General features: G+C 39.3%; 1 protein-coding gene across 6 annotated transcripts in view; it reads right to left on the reverse strand.

Moving 5' to 3' along the window:
• Nucleotides 1-18,881, reverse strand: part of LOC306866917 (A-kinase anchor protein 13-like) — a 99,564-nt gene that overhangs the window by 46,906 nt on the left and 33,777 nt on the right. For all 6 annotated transcript variants that reach the window (XM_079412359.1, XM_079412360.1, XM_079412358.1 and 3 more), the window contains exons 4-8: nucleotides 18,272-18,580; nucleotides 12,117-12,300; nucleotides 9,311-9,497; nucleotides 6,675-8,997; nucleotides 5,555-5,628 (exon numbers count right to left, since the gene is read on the reverse strand). In XM_079412359.1, the coding sequence (XP_079268485.1) occupies nucleotides 5,555-5,628; nucleotides 6,675-8,997; nucleotides 9,311-9,497; nucleotides 12,117-12,300; nucleotides 18,272-18,580 (3,077 nt within the window). The remainder of the gene's footprint in view (nucleotides 1-5,554; nucleotides 5,629-6,674; nucleotides 8,998-9,310; nucleotides 9,498-12,116; nucleotides 12,301-18,271; nucleotides 18,581-18,881) is intronic.

Here is an 18,881-nt window from a genome sequence, read left to right on the forward strand (position 1 = left end):
AACACCTTCAATTAAAGTCTCATACACTTTTCCATGTTTAGCATGAAGATCCTTACTTGTACTTAGGAGAAAGAGATATTCATATAACTGTGTAGGTTGTCCTGACGCAGTCAGTTTGATCTTTACTGTGTGTTTGCATGCATGCGTGTGATTATCCAGTGGAGGAGGGGATAGGAGAAACAAGGGCTCTTTGTGGGGATCCTAGCACATGTTATCCCGACATTTCACTCAAGACCACTCATCCAACAATATATGATTTAAAGGAATATTTGGACCACAAAATATATAACGTTCTGTCATTATTTGCTCACACTCTTGTCTGTTCTGTGAAATACAAGAATACCCTAAAAGCTCTTTTCAATATAATGAACAAAAACAAATGACAAAACACACTGTTAAAACATCATAAAAGTGAGTTGAGCGCAATATTGAGAGTTTCTGAAATCATATGGTAACCTTTATGTGAATAATAGACTGAAATTTGACATTAGTCACTAAAAATACTGACGTTCATGAGAGAAGCTGTGATGTCCGAATCATGAATGAATCGTTTCTTTGGGTCAGGTATCTAAATTAATCTGTTGATCCAATTCACAAAACTAGTCTGAATGATTCCATTCACAAATCTGACTGATCCGGTTTTCGATAAATAAGTAAATAGGAAAATAATCTGTTTGTCTGTTTCTAAAAGTATGCATGGATGAATCATTCACAAAAAGATCAATAATACACATTTCTAAGTGTTTGTTTGACCTTTTAAATCAGTCAGCCATAAAAAGGTATCTTACAATTACAGAAGACATAAATATAGTTCAAATATAGTTACACGGCCCACTTTTATAATAAGTTTATGTGAAAATGCATTGAAAAGAGTGTCAAGCACTAAAATATAAATTTCGGCTTTTGTGTTCCACAGAAGAACGTCATATGGGTTTGGATCAACATGAGGGTGAGTAAATGACTTTTTGGAAGAACTAATGCTGGAAATGAGAAAAAACTGGACTGAGGAAAAAAAAGAGAAAGACTTGAAAGGAGCGAGCAGAAGCACAGAAGTTGAGTGAGAAGAAAACAAAGGATATTTCCATCAGTGGTGGAGCCAACAAACAGATGCATGAATGGAATGAGTGTGTGGATCTAGACCAGCCTCAGGTGGTGTCTTCAACTCTCCCACTCCACCAAACACCAGCCCTTTGCTTTTCTTCAACATCACGCCCTTCTTACACTTCACATTCCAGCGCTTGAGAGGCAACCTTGTCCCTTTTTCCAACACACTAGATGCCGGATTTGCGTGCGTGTTTGTGAGTGTGCGCGCTAAGGCTCTGTTTCCCAGGGGTGGGCTTGTGTGGTTTATTAGTTTGGATGTTTAGTGAAAAAGGAATCCCACAATGCATCTGGCCTGCTGCACGAGGACAGATGAAAAGAGCAGAAGAAAGCTGTGTTAGGAGAGAATAGGCAGCCCTCATGTTGCTGGTGGCATATTGAGACCACAGTCTGTGCTTTTTGCCCTTGTCCCTCTCTCTAACACATATGTAGACTACTAGACAGCTCAGTGCACATCTGGAAGAAGTTATATCACATCCTAACACAAGAGGGAGGCACAGCGCTCAAGAAACAACAAAATAAGCTTAAAAACAACCAAACCATCCCATTACCCCCATCATAAGTGCAGTATGAAAAACATTCAAAGTTAGTATGAAATCAAAAATGAATCCATTTATGTTCATAAAGCATGTTTCTGGTTTTATTGTGAATGATTCATACGCCCATGTTTTAAAAAGTGCTACTCTCATGCTAATTACAATTGTCTCTCTTCTGCCTCTTCAAATTAATTTGTATTTCACCCTGCCCTCTGTTGGAAGCAACTGCAATGAGGAATTCATTCATCAACTACCTCCAAAAGGTAAGAAATATTTGAAGACTGAGCTTTTCTGATGTGGAAAAATATGAATTAGTTAAGCAATTTGTTAGCGTGACAAATTAGATTGAATGAAGCAACCTCAGATTCGATTTTGAATCCACCTTCATGAATTAAATGACAGAATGACAAGAAAAGTTAAAATATAAGAAAAAAACAAAATTATTTTATACATTCATTTTAAAACATGCAAATTGTAATAGCAAGCACTGCTAATAAGACCCTGGCGTTCTTATGGTTTGTACTGGACCAGCAAGGATAAAGTTAGCATTCTAGTCAAAATTGGGATGCTCTGTAAATGTAACCTCTGCTCTTATCTCAAGAGTTTCTCAAGATAGAATGTTCCAGAGTGTAATTTCTTTCAAATGCTGACAATGTAGCAACCTCATGATGCAGTCCAAGTCTGCATGCCAGACAGCAGATAAGTGTAAATGTAGCTTGATTTCAGAGGCAACAGAGACAGAAGAAGCTACCTTGACAAGAGAGGTCAGAAGGGGGTAAAAAAAAAAAAAAAAAAGATCAGACAGTCAGTAACTGGGTAATTTATATATTTTGTTATTGTTGTTCAAATAGGGCCTAGATTCAAATTAAATTGGAAAAATGCAGCTAAAGCTAGCTAATGGTTTTAAAAATTTAGATTTAGCATTATCTGCTAATTTGTTTGAAGACAAACAAGACTGAATTACAGACTGATCTTGAATCTCCCTTTTCTGTGAAAGATATTAGAAAAGGAAGTATCATCACAACTATGTTCCTCCTTAGAGAAAAATGCTATATGTGAGGATTTCCAATCAGGTTTTAGACCATATCATAATACTGAGACTGCTCTCATTAGAGTTACAAACGACCTGCTCTTATCATCTGATCGTGGTTGTATCTCTTTATTAGTGCTACTGGATCTTAGAGGTTTGACACTATCGACCACAACATTCTCTTAGATGGACTAGAAAATGATGTTGGCATTAGAGTAAGTGCACTGTCATGGTTCAAATCGTACTTATCTGACCGCCATCAATTCGTGGCAATAAATGAAGAGGTATCATACCAATCACAAGCGCAGTATGGAGTACCTCAAGGCTCAGTACCAGGCCCCTTACTTTTCACACTTTACATGTTACCCTTGGGAGATATCATTATGAAACATGGTGTTAGCTTTCACCGTTATGCTGATGATACTCAGCTCTATATTTCTTCACGACCCGATGACACATACCAATTTGCAATATTAACAGAATGTATAAACAAATGTACAAACTGTTAATTCATTCGTTCATATCCTCGAGGCTAGATTATTGTAACCTTGCTCTGCGTGTTTAATAAACAAACTCCAGCTGGTTCAAAATGCAGCAGCCAAAGTTCTTACTAGAACTAGGAAGTAGGGGTCGACCGATATGTGTTTTTCAGGGCCGATGCCGATACCGATTATTACAGACCAAGTAGACCGATAACCGATATATTGAACCGATATATATATGTCTGGTGTAAAAATGAAATTGAATGTCAAAATTAAGAATAACAAGGGCTCTGACAAAAACGGCCTTCCCTAGTGTTGGTTGCACTTCTTACTTTTGTCTTCCCCCATGCATCCATCTACAATAAGGGTCATATATAAAGAGAGAGTTAAAAGTGGGGCCACTGTATGCTTCATGATTAAGCCTATGAATACTAAATACTACAGCTAAACAGCTTGGGGAAATGTAAGTATTTGGCTTCAATAATTTACATGTTAGAAATGTATGTGTAATAGCATAACCTCTCATAATTCTTCATTAATTATTTTCGGTTGACTAAATCATAACCTACAAGAGGTGACTATTCAATTCATCATCTAATGCACATCAATTGATTAATTTAAAAAGCGCAATGTATATAATACGTGTAAATAATTTAATTGTCTTCATAGCTCCATTGTAGAAGTTGCGAAGAAGACCGCAACTATTTTAATGAAACTATAACACTAATAGCGTGTTATAGGCTCACTTGGTTCAATAGCCTATTGAAATGTCCCAATTTCCGTCATCCTAATCTTGGCCTATGTGACAGTAACTTATTCTTGGCCTATGTGACAGTATCTTAGTCTTGGCCTATGTGACAGTAATTTCCATTAGTTTTCATTTACAGAGCAGTGCAAATGAAGGCATAAAACATTCATTTAATTTATATTTTAATCAAATGAGAGTTGAACTCTATTTTTTGGCAAACAAATGTGTTTACTATTAAAATTAAAACATGGAAGAAATAGCGTATTGTGTGATCTTTTAAACAAAAGTTGTAATAATTGTAGTAGCATTAGTAAATAAACCGAACTTTTATTTTGACGGGTTGCCATGAGGACCTCTTAAGTTTCTGTAGCCCATGTATGATATGACGATCGTTTTACTCAAACGAAACAGTCAAATGCTCATGAAGTAACTCTCAGAGCAGTTCTGGGGATGATGTTCATGTATTTATGTCCTCATTTAGTGACATGGCAGATGCGGAAAACACCGCGAGCGTCGCGCACTTCAGTCTGTGTGTGTGTGTGTGTGTCAAAACCGCGCGTCTGTGCCATTCACATATACAGAGACACGCCGAACATGCAGAATTCATATTTAAATAGTCTTTTTGCAGCTTAATGTTTACAGATAGTTCATATCATGAGTCGATTTAAGTGTACTGACCTACTTTTGATTAATTCATCCAAACTTTGACTAATTCCGTGACTCCGCGTTATACAGTAAATTCCATATGACTGGATTCTGCGATTCCCCCTGCGTTTCCCCCATCTCGGAAACCATAAATAGATAAAATTGAGGTTTTTACAACTTCAGTGTAGTGGATTGTAATTTATTGCAACTTGTGCAAGGTCTGCTGCTGCCTTTGAGAGAGAACTGATGCGTGAAGCAGCACCAGTTAGCAAGCGCTTTCGGTGTGAGAGTGCCTTTAGTCTTCCACGTTGATTGGTCGGACTCCTGACTCTCAACAAATCAGATGCGCGGTGGGCGGAGACTGCTCTAGGATCCTATCGGGTACTCCAAAAACAAATTGGGAGGCACAGGAAGAAGTCAAAACAATACGGATACCCACAGGAAGATTACAAAATAAACAACTGAAGTACTTTCTAATCAGAAACTTCCAAAGACTGAAGATAGACATCTCATTTTATCACTCTTACTGGCCCGCATAAACACCCAAGCTATCACATCTTCCCTTCCTCCCTCTCAGATTTCTCACCACTGATATCATCCCTCTGACACACAACTGGGAAAAAAAGGTGTTCAGGGTGATGTCATATTTCCTCCATGAGAAAAAGGACAGCACACACACAACCACAGTGTGAGCTGTAGGGTAGCAGGGTTCCCATATCTGCCAGTATGACCTTGCGAGACACAGTTCAGCACTTCTAACTCAGACCTGCGTCAGAACGCTGAGGCACATTCAGCAACCAGGCAGAAAGATCAGATTTATGACAGAAGGTCAGGTTGAAAACATCCCTGAATTTCTGCTCCGTGGAGCCTTTCGGGAAACTACCACCTTCCTAGTTACTGAGAATTCAGGGTGGCTGGAAGTAAACTCTGCGTGAATCATACCAAGAGGTCTAAATGTTAATGATTTATTTAGTGGATGGCAGGTTGAGGATAATAGCCAAAGAATACTCACCACTTCGGAATTCGCTATGTCTGCTGAGGAGTCTTGGTGTCCGTCCACCACATCCTCTGCTAAAGTGCCGTCCTCTGTGAAGGGGAATCAAGACAGAGGACATTTAAAATTTGGAACTAAAAAAAGGCTGAAGCACTTTTAAGTTGCCATTCTGTCAAACTTTCTGCAGTTGATGAGGCATGTACAAACAACAAAACGCTTCATTTAAATAAGTTTTGAGTAAATGCACATGCATGACTTTTAACTGAAACTTCCAAAAATCAATATGTAATTCATTAACTCAGCTGCTGATTCATGTCCGAAGAGCGAACATTTCAGCGACGCAGGTTTATTTGTTTACTTAGAAATTAACAAATCGTGATTAGACCATTCAGATACGTTAATAACCCTATACTTTTGATAAAAGGAAGTGACTTATTCCTCCATTCCAACTCAGCTCAGCAGCTCCATGAATGTGATATAAATAACACATACAGTAAGCAGCTATTAGTAGAACAATGCTGAATTCTCATCCATGTGGAAAAGAGCTGGGCGTCTACCTTGTAAAACAAACAAAAAATGTTCACAAAACAATCTTTCAACTGTTTTCATTCTATGATGTGAGGCAGAGGTGACATCACCAGGTTGCTATGATACAATGTGCTGCAAATACACACTGTCATTTGCAAACACTCCCTATTAACACTGTTACCTGAATGGCAAAGAAGGTTTTTCCCTTCCGGATGGAAACCTAAACCGCTGATCGATGGCAGAATTTTGTTAAACATTACTAAAAATAACATTACAGACAAAATGGGAATAAATACTGACCTAAATAAGAATAACTCAATGTTATGTCCATAGAAAATAGTTTGTATGGCAAACATCATTGTATTCACATGCGCACACACACACACAAGCATGTGTCAGAATACAATGAAGCTAGCTTCAGCTGTAAACAAACTGATTGGAATTGCATGACACTTCATTTAGCAGCAGCACAAAGTTTCACACTTTCAAACAACTGTTACACAGGATGATGGTAAAAGGTAGCGTTATCTGATTGCATCAGACTCCCTAAAATAAATGTTTACACAATCTTATGTCAGCACTGCCAGACTGATTAATAAAAATGCATTACCTGTCATTTGTTCGACATGTGGTTCCTCAGCACATTTCTGAAGAGTTTCAATGTGCTCCATCAAACAATCAGGCGTATCTTGATGTAATCCACTCAGACTCTCAGGTGTTTCTGAAGGCTGCAGTTCCTCAGACAAACCATTGTCTATATCCACTGGGGAAGTGTGTTCCAAACCCTGGTGCAATCCACTATTAATATCCAAAGGGGATGTGAGCTCAGCTGTTGAGGATGAGGCATTGAGTGGGTCAGACATGGAGGAGCTCTCCAGAGCTGTACCACTGGTGGTGTCTATGGGAGAGCAGGGGCTGTCCCCGGGGACAGTCGTGTCACACATATCGGTAGCCATGTCAACACATTCATCCCCACTAGGAATTACAGCAGAGATCTTTACTCCATCAGTGAAGGGTGTCTCAGAAGGTCTGTCACCTTGGCTTTCTGTGAGGAGTGACGCACAAGACAGGTCAAGGTCATTCACACATTCAACATCAGGTTCTGATGGTGTGTTTGCACTCTCCTTGGAGGAAAGCTGGAACTGTGCTTTGGATTCAGGACAATCATTGTGTGTGATTTCCGACGGATCAGGGAGCTCGCTGATTGTGTCCTGTGAAGTAGAGTCAATTTCCCTTTCCTGTAGACGTTCATCTGGATCAACATCCTTAAATTCCGGTTCATCTTGCAAAGTGGACACTAGAACTGATGGTTCCCTTGGCTCACAAATTTGATTTTCATTTGTCGTATCTCCAGAATATTCCTCAGGAATATGCTCAACCAGTTTGGACGTAGAATCTGGCTGAACAAACATTTCAGATGCCTCTTCTCCTAAAGGACTTCCTACGATTATATCAGCTCCACAATTTTCAGAAGACAGTATTGTAGACACATCCTGTTGTAAATCACTTTCAATAACATTTTCAGAGTCAACAAGCAGAGAAGATTTATCAGAAGATTTAGATTTTTCATCCAACTGTGAGACAACAATGTCCTTAACTGCTTCCGGTTCTTCAAAGATCTCTTTAGGGTCATTTATCCTCTCATTCGGGGCTACCTCCTCCGTGCTCCCATCAGGTAGAGACCCATCAATCTGGCAAGATGAAATCTCCGCAGTGATGCCAACAAAATCCCCTGCTATTGCACTGATGTCACAGTCTGAGTCATTAAAAAAAATCTCCTGACATTCTAATGCAGTTTCTGGAGATTGTGAGACTTGGTGTGGCTGTTGAAAACTTTCTGTAGTCTCAGACAAGGGCTCCACAGCTGGACCTTCATGAGAGGAAGTCTCAGTAACAGGCGAGAGCCCTCGTCGACCTTTATGCACTGGTTCTGGTGCCATGTTTGGCCGAAGACTTAACGATTCCAAATGATCACCGTCTGAAATGCTACATCCAGAGTTCTGCTTTATGCTAGCGTCATCCGTAACCAAACCAGAAACTGACTCAGTGTTGCCTTTGGTGTGTTCGCTAAGATTTACTGTCTCTAGGCTACCATGTGGCTTGTCAACACCATCAGAAATAACAGTTTTGTCTGTTCGTACGGATGAGGTAACCTCAGAATTTACCTGAATTAAAGTCTGTTCATCTGTTCCCACCGAGCATTCCGTAGACAGCTTGGGCTCAATCTTGTCGTCGTGCTGACCGTTTTCTTCTGGATCATGGGAAGAAAGTGCTGAAGAGTTTAAGCCTATTTCCTGGCTGCTACTCATCTCCCCTTCTGTTTCCTCTGGTAAGTCCCCTCGCCAACTAAGATCTGTACTCCCCTCGCTGTCCTCCGTTTGTGAGGGCTGATTAGTTTCCGAGGGGAGGAGACCCTGAGATTGTGCGTGGCCCATGTCTTGGGACTCAAGGTTGCCAGATTGAGCGTTATTGTCCGTTTCAGTCTCTAAACTCCTCTGGCAAGCCTCCTGCTCTTCTTGGTTCCATTTATCAGGCTGTGAAGCAGCTTCCTGTTTGGCACCGATAACGCAGAGCTCTATATCTGCTTCCTCCCGCTGGTTTCCACAGGAAGGGGCACTGAAAGTCACAGAATCACCTTCAACCCGCTGCTGTGAACAGTCAGCCTTATCTGACGCCTTGCCAGTATCCCCTACAGCTGGCGGTTCAAGCTCCACCTTCCCGTCCTGTGATTGGACATGGTCTCCTGTGCCGTTTTGATGAATACACAATCCATCCTCAACGGCAGAGCTATTCGATTTGCAGGTTTCTTCTTGTTCAGAGTTAGGTTCCTGATGCTCGGGCTCCAGTGAATTGGGCGGTAGGCTGTCTGTTTTATCACTTGAGTTTCTGTTAAGAATCAGCAGTGCAGGTTTATGCTGTGGTGGAGGATCTTCCTGAATAAACAAAGTAAAAAAAAGCTATTAAATAAAGCAGCATGACTTATACAGCCCTCATTAAAACTGACATTAAACATTCACCCAGAGAAACAGAGCAAGGGTGCGTGCACAGAGACAGTCTAGTTTGTGATCTGCATTTAGTCACTTCCTTTAGTCACAGATAGCTACCTCCTACCACAGAGTCCTACCACAAAAGCAAACATCCCTGCTGATCGTACCCAGCTGGAAATATCACTGTGATCTTAAAGTGGCAGAGCAAGAAAATAAGACCCACCTACTTCCACAGAAGACTCTGAAATCACTGACTCACCTTCTGATGTGACTGCATGAGGCGTTGGATCTCCTCCACATCACACTGAAGGTTAGGTGGGGGACTCCCTGGCACATCCTCTAGCGTCAGGGTATATGTGTTTAGCTTGGGGTGGTGTTGCAGAACTCTGCCTTCTGGGTAACACCACTTGGACGATTTCGTCTCCAACTCTGTCAGGTTGTCAACCCTGCCCAACACAAACATAGCAAACTTTGAGAACGCCCAGTCTCAAGGCACTGAATCAGCAAGGCCACACCCAGCACACCTAGAGAGGATGTGAAATACACAATACTGACTGTGGTTACCCATTGAACGCAATGTCAAGTGTGAAAAATCACTTGTTTGAACACCACAACCAAACTTAAAACAGGTTTACATCCAGCACAATGCTGCAATGAGCTCGGACAACAATAATTTAATTGTATCTTAAGACAAAGATATGAAAAACACTCACTCACTAGTGTAAAAACCTGTTTTGCTTTTTTTTTCTTGTGTGGGGAGAGAAAAAGAGCGTGATTACATTAAAGGTGAAACTGAAGTTCCTGGTGGCAGTGTCAACATGACAAACAAGCAGTAAATTGATTTAAGACAGAACATTATGTATCTTAGTAATAGTAAATTACTAAGGTGGAATCACCCTTGTCAACCCCAAAATACTACAAGCTTTCAAAAGAGAAAATGTGCAATTGTTAGTGTAAGTGGCTCAGATTGTCCCCAGGGCTCTGACACATGGGTAACAACAGGAACTGTTTTCACCTGCTGTGTATGTAAGGTCCAAAAAGGTATCCATAGCAACCCTGTGACATCACTCACAGGAAACTAAAGAGTGCAAAGTGAAAAGGAGAAGCTCTTAAGGTCTTCCGGACCTGAGAGGCATATTGTAGGCAGCCAGAGAATTAGCCAAATGACAGACGTTAAAGGCTAAACTCTGAAGGATTGGAGAGCTGAACAAATCATCATGTACCTGTATCTGCTGATTGCCTTATATTCAACATAATGGCATAAAATGGTAACATTAAAAGTAATATAATGTATTATAACAGATCAGAATGCGTATTATAAGATATTACATACTGTGCTTTCATGACTTCATAGAAAGTTAGGACAAAAGTACATCAAAATATCTTAAAGAAACCACAAACAAAATATCATGAGCTTTGATGGAAAGATTTGAGGCAACATCTAAGGGTGTGCTGTGGTTCAGTACACTTGATTTAAATGAGGCACTAAACCAAAGCACTTAACGGCCTTCTATAACAGACCCTTGAATCCAGAGAGCACAGATCACATGCTAGCTCTGGTCTCTCCTCTATCCTTCTGTCTGTGATCACATTTCACTGGCTTTCACTGGCTTTCACTGGCAAGCTGGGCAGCCAGTGACCCGGTAGACATCAGTCTGGGTGACACCGCTAACAGGAAATGGTTCCTAGAGTGTCGCATCTCTCTAGTATTAATTAGCTATTTAGCCTAACTGTCATATATATATATATAGGCTTGACTTCAAACCTAATTAATCAGATGTGAGGTCACAGGTATATGTCAGATTAAATTCAGAAAGAGATATAAAAACAGGATCAAAACAAGCATAGCTCTCTCATCTCTCCCACTCATATCTCATAAATATATGAGTAGAAGAGAGATGTGTTTAGTTTTCATCCCTGAGGAGTACACAGACTGCCTTGGTGCCCTGTTTTAGAATAGTCAAGAAGGGGAACATATGGAATCTGTCCCACGCAGGTTAGGACAGCTAGCCGTAGACTGTGAAGAGCACTGGCTGGAGGAAGCTGATAAAGGTAAACGTCTCTGTTACACACGCACAGGTAATGCCACTTTACTGAGTAAATCTGCACACAGGATCTTGCTGGTTTGAAACCGGTTTCTGTTGCAGACTGCAAAGGTTTGCTTTAAAAAGCTTATGTGGCTTTAACTGTTTACACAGAGCTCAGAGCCACATGGCCTGTCCTTGTGTTTTGCTTTTATCTCCCCCACATTTCAACATCCTCTTTTCTTCAGAACACAACACTAAATCGCGCCTTATTCACATGATAAAACCATTGCTTTATTATAAATCTGACTCTTGCCAAAGACGGGGGGAGTGTTTATAGGACATATGAAAAATAATTCAACTTTATCTTTACGAGTGTGACTTAACCTTTTATGTTTGAGAGCAACAAATACGATAAAGCTGTATTTATTAAGACATTTCAAAGGTCACAACGTCTGTTCTGTTTGATAAAGTCTGCGGCTTGTAACAGCCTATTCTTCACATTAATCTGGTCAGATTTCATAGATCAAGATTTGCTGGGGGACAATAATGACAATGGCTGTAAGAATTTGCCTCAAATGCATGTTTGTATTAGTTTTACAACAAAACAAGGCACAAAAGACTATCTAAACATCATTTCAATTTTATTAGGACTCATTGACGGCATAATATTTAAAATAAATATTATATATACTGTATATATCTTAAATAAAACCCTTGTAACTTCAAACTAGAAGTCATGTAAATTTACGAGTAGTAATAAAGGTAAACCATGAAAAACATTCAGATAGTGGGATTATGGAATTTATGTTTTTATATATTTTTTTTATATTGATAATTATTTATTTTAACATATGCTGGCACTCTGTTTCTGTAAATAAAAACTCTCAATATAATCCACTTTGTCATTACAGCTGAAATATCTGAAACATTTTGGGGAGCCTTTAGATATTGTTTTTTGACAATGGGGGGCCTTGGAGTCAAAAAGGTTACTAAAAATGAGCCAAAAATCCTGGTTAAAGATATAATTTTAATACTTACTCCGTCAGCAGTTTCTGGAGCTGCGTGTGGCCTCTCTTCTGGGCGACCCTGGCCGGTGTACGACCCTGTTTGTTGGGAAGTCGGAGGGCCTCTTTTCCTCCGGGTTGCTGGAGGAGAAACAGTGCTACCTTGCGTAGTCCACGCTTTGCAGCAAAGTGCAAAAGTGTGTCTTGTGGTCCAGGTTCTATAGGAAACGAAAACAGAGTCTAGTTAAGGTTGCGATCTCAGCTCAATCTCTTTCCTTGTCCTTTTAGAAAACACTATTATCTAATGCATATTTCTGATAATGCTGCTTCAGGAAAGTGCCGCACTCACTGCTCTAAGCTCTGCCCCCTGCAACTTCAAAACCAATGAGAGCCAGCAAAGCCCTCGAACTAGACACACCCCCACAATTCCCTCGACCTCTGTCAACAGAATCTCCTGACAAACTTGTGCAAACAACATTTCAATAGATGATTTACAATGAGGACAGAAAAATCAGACAGAGAGGTTTCCTGAGTGAGAGAAGTGATCGTATTTGAAGGGGTTTATCATAAAGACAGATAGCAGAGTGCTGTTTTAGAAAGTTCAGGAAGCTTGAATGAGGCTCTCTGTGAAAGCAACAGGGACAGAGGAAGGATTGTTCTTGCTGGTTAATGAGAGGCTGAGAATGAGACTGCCATCGTTTAATCGGCCCACTGAGGATCCAACAACCAATTTGAAGCCCTGAGCAAGAAAAAAAGAAAAGAAGCTATGGTGAAGTGATCTGGCACTGGAAAGAACAGCAGATCAGGATCACTACACAGTCTGATTGGAGACACAAGTGTGGACATGACACTATATTGAAAATACTGGTCTCAAGTAACTTGTATCCCAAGGCCATGTTAGAATTGTCGTACTCGAGCCTCAAAACACTGGCGTTACCATAGTATTTATTTTAAACAGCACTCAATTTTTTCATTGTGCATTCCAATTAATCTCAATCAAACTGCAGCTGCGATATTTTGATTAGGTAAAAAATAACAAAAAAAATACAGCTAACTAACACAAAACAAAAACTTGCTAACAAAAAAAAAAAAAGTTTTGAAAAAAAAAAAGTTATCGGTTTTTGCAAATAAACTTCATTTCTTACAAACATCTTGCACAGTGAACATGGTTATTATTATTATCATTATTATTTAATATTATTTTGCAAACATCCACAAATTAACAAATAAACAAAAAATTAATAAAAACATAAAAAACTCCCCCTTCAGGTCATTCTAAACGTGAATTAATTTTATTTCAAGTGTGTATATTACACAGTGGTAGCACACTTTATTAATAAATACTTTTTTTTTTTGCTGACACCCACAAATTAACAAAAAAACATCACTAAAACAAATAAAACAAACAAACTGAAAATAAAAATGCACAAAAATATAAATTACTAAAAATAAATTAATATATAATTTGATATATTTATTTATTTATATTTCATTACTTGCACTTTGGCTCAAAATGTACACAGCTAGGCCACAACTCAGACTATGAAGCACTTTTAAAAATATCTACAATTCAAATTCAAAATTATTATACCACCCACCCAAAATTCTGTCATCATTTACTCACCCTCGTGTTGTTCTATACCTAAAGGTCATTGCACACCGAGTCAAAAAATTTTGTCCAAAAGTTTCGCACGTTAAAAAATGAATATGACCTCACATTAACTTATGTCAATCACGTTTACACAATGCCTCCAAAATTTTCATCCATCATAAAATTTTTTTTGGATCGGGTTAAATTTTTTCAGTTTTTTGCGTCCGTAGCAAGCATTTTGAGAGGTGTTTTGACAGTTCAAAGCCACCGTACAAGCGAACGCCAAAATCCAGAATGGTGATAGTCGAGTTCATACACTTAGTCTTGCAGCACAAAGCACTGTATATAAATCATCTTTTGTGTTTCACTGAAAAAAAAAAAAAAAAAAGTTACACGGGTTTGGAACAAAATTCTGGATGAACTATCCCAAAGAAGAATCCAATGCCTCATTTTCCATGACTATCATCTAATATGTGCCATGTAACGTGTCTGAATACCAGCAAATTCCCAGTTGGCATTCCCAGTTCCCACACTGGAAACGTTCCCAGTTGGCATTCCCAGTTCCCACACTGGAAAGTCGTTATTAGCTTACTAGACGTTTTTATTTTTTTTTTATAATGTGCTTAATTTCACATATGGAAGACTGCTGGCAGTACAGGCCCACTGATGCACTGGGCAAGATGCCCGCGGGTTGCTCTGGTGTCAGGGCCGGTCCAGGTGCCCAGCAACAGCTGCAACAAATGCAAGAGCTTGGGGAGTCATTATACAGCTCGCCCTCTCCCTCAACAGACAGGTCAACTCTAGGAATGAGTTTTTCCGAAACATTTATGTGGCATAACAACCACAGAAAACTTATTAAAAACAAGATCTAAAAGGAAACGCTACAGGTCCACAGCAACTTGATCTAAATCTGCAGGAAATACAAAAAGTTACCAACATGTGCTCAGGTACCAGATAAAACCTGCTATTGTCTTTTCTCTTTTTACTCTGAGTGCTGAACTTTGCATGAATAGGTAACGGAGCTTTCAGATGTTTTACTGAATGAGTTATTTAAGACCAAGGCTGTTTATAAAAGATAAGCCTGTGCTTATGACATCACAGAGCCTGTTTAGCCTTTGTTGGCCTTATCTCTCTCTGCCTACGGTCCAGCTCTCACCACACCTCCTACAGGAACAGAGATTGTGCCTAATTTAGAGGACAACATGGCCCATTATAAGATTTCTAACAGAGTCAGTCACTTACTGATTTTTTTATTTGTTGGTATTTGATAGAATCCATGATGCCATGTGTCTAAACAAGATGTCCAGGACCTCCAGCAGAAATTTAGGCCCACAACATCAAAAACACAGCAGCATATTTCATTGTACACATGGGGGACATTTTATCCCCGTGTTCACCAAACCCATCTTGAGTGTTTGCTGCTAAAAAGCAAATTATTTTTAGTTTCATCTGACCATAGAAGCCAGTCCCATTTGAAGTTCCAGTCGTGTCTGATAACAGAATAGGAGTTTGTTTTTGGATGAGCTAGGAGAATGTGGTGATGTAGGTGCTGTTTGACTATTTTTTTAAAGGTTTTCTGACTCAACTATTTCTGCTATTCTGTGGTCCTTGGAGAGTCTTTAGCCATTCAAACTCTCCTTCTCTCCGTGTATTAGGACGATATAGACACACATCCTCTTCCAGGCAGTTTCGTAACATTTTATTTTGTTTGGAAATTCTTAATTATTACCCTGATGGTGGAAATGTGACTTTTCACTGCTCTAGCTCTTTTCTTAAAAGCAACTTCACTAATTTGTGAAGCTCAATTATCTTTTGCTGCACATCAGAAATATATTCTTTGGTTTTTCTCATTGTGATGGATGATTAAGGGAATTTGGGCTTTGTTTTCCCTCCTATTTATATTTCTACGAAACAGGAAGCCATGGCTGGATAATTTCATGTTCATAATCACCCTGGAGTGCTCAAAATTGTGAATATGAATGGGAATATGCTTCAGAGATATTTTACTCGTAAGAATTTCTAGGGTTGCCAATAATTGTGTCCAACGTCTATTTGAGAAAAACATTTATTTCATAATGATATTTCCCCCGCATTTTAAATTCTTATTATCCAATGAAAGGTTAGATTTTTGTGAATTTTTAAAATAAAAGATCAAAAGGATTAACAATGCAGATAAATTTTCATGCAAGTTCTCCCACTTAAAAAGATGAGAGAGGCCTGTAATTTTCATCATAGGTACACTTCAGCTATGAGAGACAGAATGGGGGGAAAGAATCCAGGAAATCACATTGTCTGATTTTTTAAGAATTTATTTGCAAATTATGGTGGAAAATAAGTATTTGGTCAATAACAAAAGTTCATCTCAATACTTTGTTATATACCCTTTGTTGGCAATGACAGAAGTCAAAAGTTTTCTGTAAGTCTTCACAAGGTTTTCACACACTGTTGCTGGTATTTTGGCCTATTCATCCATGCAGATCTCCTCTAGAGCAGTGATGTTTTGAGGCTGTCGCTGGGTATCCAAATGCTCTCTAGCAAACTTCAGACGGGCCCGGACATGTACTGGCTTAAGCAGGGGGACACGTCTGGCACTGCATTTGAGTCCCTGGCGGCGTAGTGTGTTACTGATGGTAGCCTTTGTTACTTTGGTCCCAGCTCTCTGCAGGTCATTCACGTGTGGTTCTGGGATTTTTGCTCACCGTTCTTGTGATCATTTTGACCCCATGTGTGAGATCTTGCGTGGAGCCCCAGATCGAGGGAGATTATGAGTGGTCTTGTATGTCTTCCATTTTCTAATAATTGCTCCCACAGTTGATTTCTTCACACCAAGCTGCTTGCCTATTGCAGATTCAGTCTTCCCAGCCTGGTGCAGGTCTACAATTTTGTTTCTGGTGTCCTTCGATAGCTCTTTGGTCTTGGCCATAGTGGAGTTTGAGGTTGTGGACAGGTGTCTTTTATACTGATAATGAGTTCAAACAGGTGCCATTAATACAGGTAATGAGTGGAGGACAGAGGAGCCTCTTAAAGAAGAAGTATTTAAGAAGTATCCAAATACTTATTTTACAGAGGAATTTACCAATTAATTCATTAAAAATCCTACAATGTGATTTCCTGGATTCTTTCCCCCCCATTCTGTCTCTCTGTCTCTGTCTCTCATAGTTGAAGTGTACCTATGATGAAAATTACAGGCCACTCTCATCTTTTTAAGTGGGAGAACTTGCACAATTGGTGGCTGACTAAATACTTTTTTGCCCAACTGTGTGTGTGTGTGTGTGTGTGTGTGTGTGTGTATATATATATATATATATATATATATATATATATACACACATACATACACACACACAGTTTTTTTTCCCCCTTACTGACTCACAAAATTTGAATAGATAAGCCAGAATCAGATATTGTGATGTGCATTATTTGCTTGTAGGCAAGTTAGTAAAAGTCTGCTCTTAAGTCAATAGAAACATGGGCCAATTCTTCGAGAGGCCGAATACCAGTCACAATTCTATGGATATCAGTGTGCAGGAAGAACACAGGAAACTCTTTTAACAAGAACCTTTCTGCCAAATCCACATGAAACACAAATCTAAGTCATTTCATTGACAACCAGAGTTCCTGCCATTTATCACATGCATCTTCTGTCAGCCCACGAATCAAGTCCAAAGCCTGACTTAATAGTCTGTGTAAATGCTCCGTGCCAAATAGAGCACTTTATTAGGGTGGGAATGTTTGCTTTTAGATTATCTGACAATAGTGCTCCTGGCTTGATATGAGTACAAGGAGGAGGAAAATAAGGCTAGAATGGACTAAAAGTCTGAACCAACCCACAACTTAAAAATGAAAATACAAAGAATAAAACAGGTTCATGGCTATTCTGAAGGCACAGTGCCCGTGGTCTAAGCATAGTAACCTCACTGTACAGATGTTAACAAGATGTTCTAAAATCCTCGGTACACCCACCCTTACAAAACATGCAAATTATGTAAATGTATCATTTCAACTGGCTGCCTCCTTTATGAAACAAAAAATAAAGTTTATTTTCCAAGCTCTCACTGGTTGCAAAAGCAGCTCAAAGCATAATAAGTAATAATTTACAAGACACTTTCAAAACGACACCAGCATAATTGTGTTGGCTTCTAAAATACATTCTTTTGCCAAATTTTATGGCAAAAAGCCACTGTAGAGAAAAGTCTCAGAATGCAATGAAACAAGCTTGGTGAGAAAATTAAACCAGGAAGGCAAAAGAGTTGAAAAACTGGTTAGTTATAAATGAACTTGTTTTGCATTCAGTGCTCAAAAGCACTGATAGTAATTAACTTTAAGTATGTTTTTAGCTTAGCAACATGCTAATGTCTGACTCTACTAGAACTTGTGAGTCTTTCATGCTAAAGCTTTATATTTGTTCCAAAACAATGGAACAAATAGGGCCACTGTCCTACACATTTTAGCTCCAACCCTAATTAAACACTTCTGAACCAAGGAAAGTGTATTGCAGCTAAACTCTGCTGGACATTGGCCCTCCAGAAGCAGGTTTGGACACCCATGTTTTAGACTAACAGTCTACTTTTAAAACCTCAAAAACAGTGCTTACTCACCAATTCCCAAGCCTGTGCAAGTGCCCGTGTCCAAGTCTGTGCCCAGGACGCTCCAGCCTGCCGGTAGAGGCAGATGTCTTAGAGCAAGAGCCAGAGTATCATCCAAACTCTCACACTCCTTCAGGGGGATCTGACACTCGTCCAGAAGTAACGCTCCCTCGGTCTTCCCAGCTGCATTCACCAGGAACTGGGCCATGTCCAGGGCAAGGTCCTGCACGAACTGGAAGCGTTCCTCAGCCACAGGGTCCACTGAGCCCCCGGGCCGAGCCTGGCATAGCGTGACCTGCACAGTTTCACTGCGATCATGAGCTGTTACGAGACAAAAACAAACATTGGACAGAAAGATATTATATATTGTCATATTGTGATTTTGCTGATGTCCACAAGATAACAAACTAATAAATTAAATTAAAAAAAAATTATTTAACACAAAATTATTGTAAATTATCGGATAAAAAAAAAAAAATGTATAAAATGTAATAAAGCTTGGTATATTCCTTGGCTCTAAATAGATAGCAACACAAATGTATTTATTTATTTGTCTGTTTGTTTTTATTTATTAATATGGTAAATAATCAGATAAAAACTACAATAAATGAATAAATAAATA

Source organism: Barbus barbus, assembly GCF_936440315.1.
Source record: "Barbus barbus genome assembly, chromosome: 48".
NCBI lineage: Eukaryota > Metazoa > Chordata > Actinopteri > Cypriniformes > Cyprinidae > Barbus > Barbus barbus.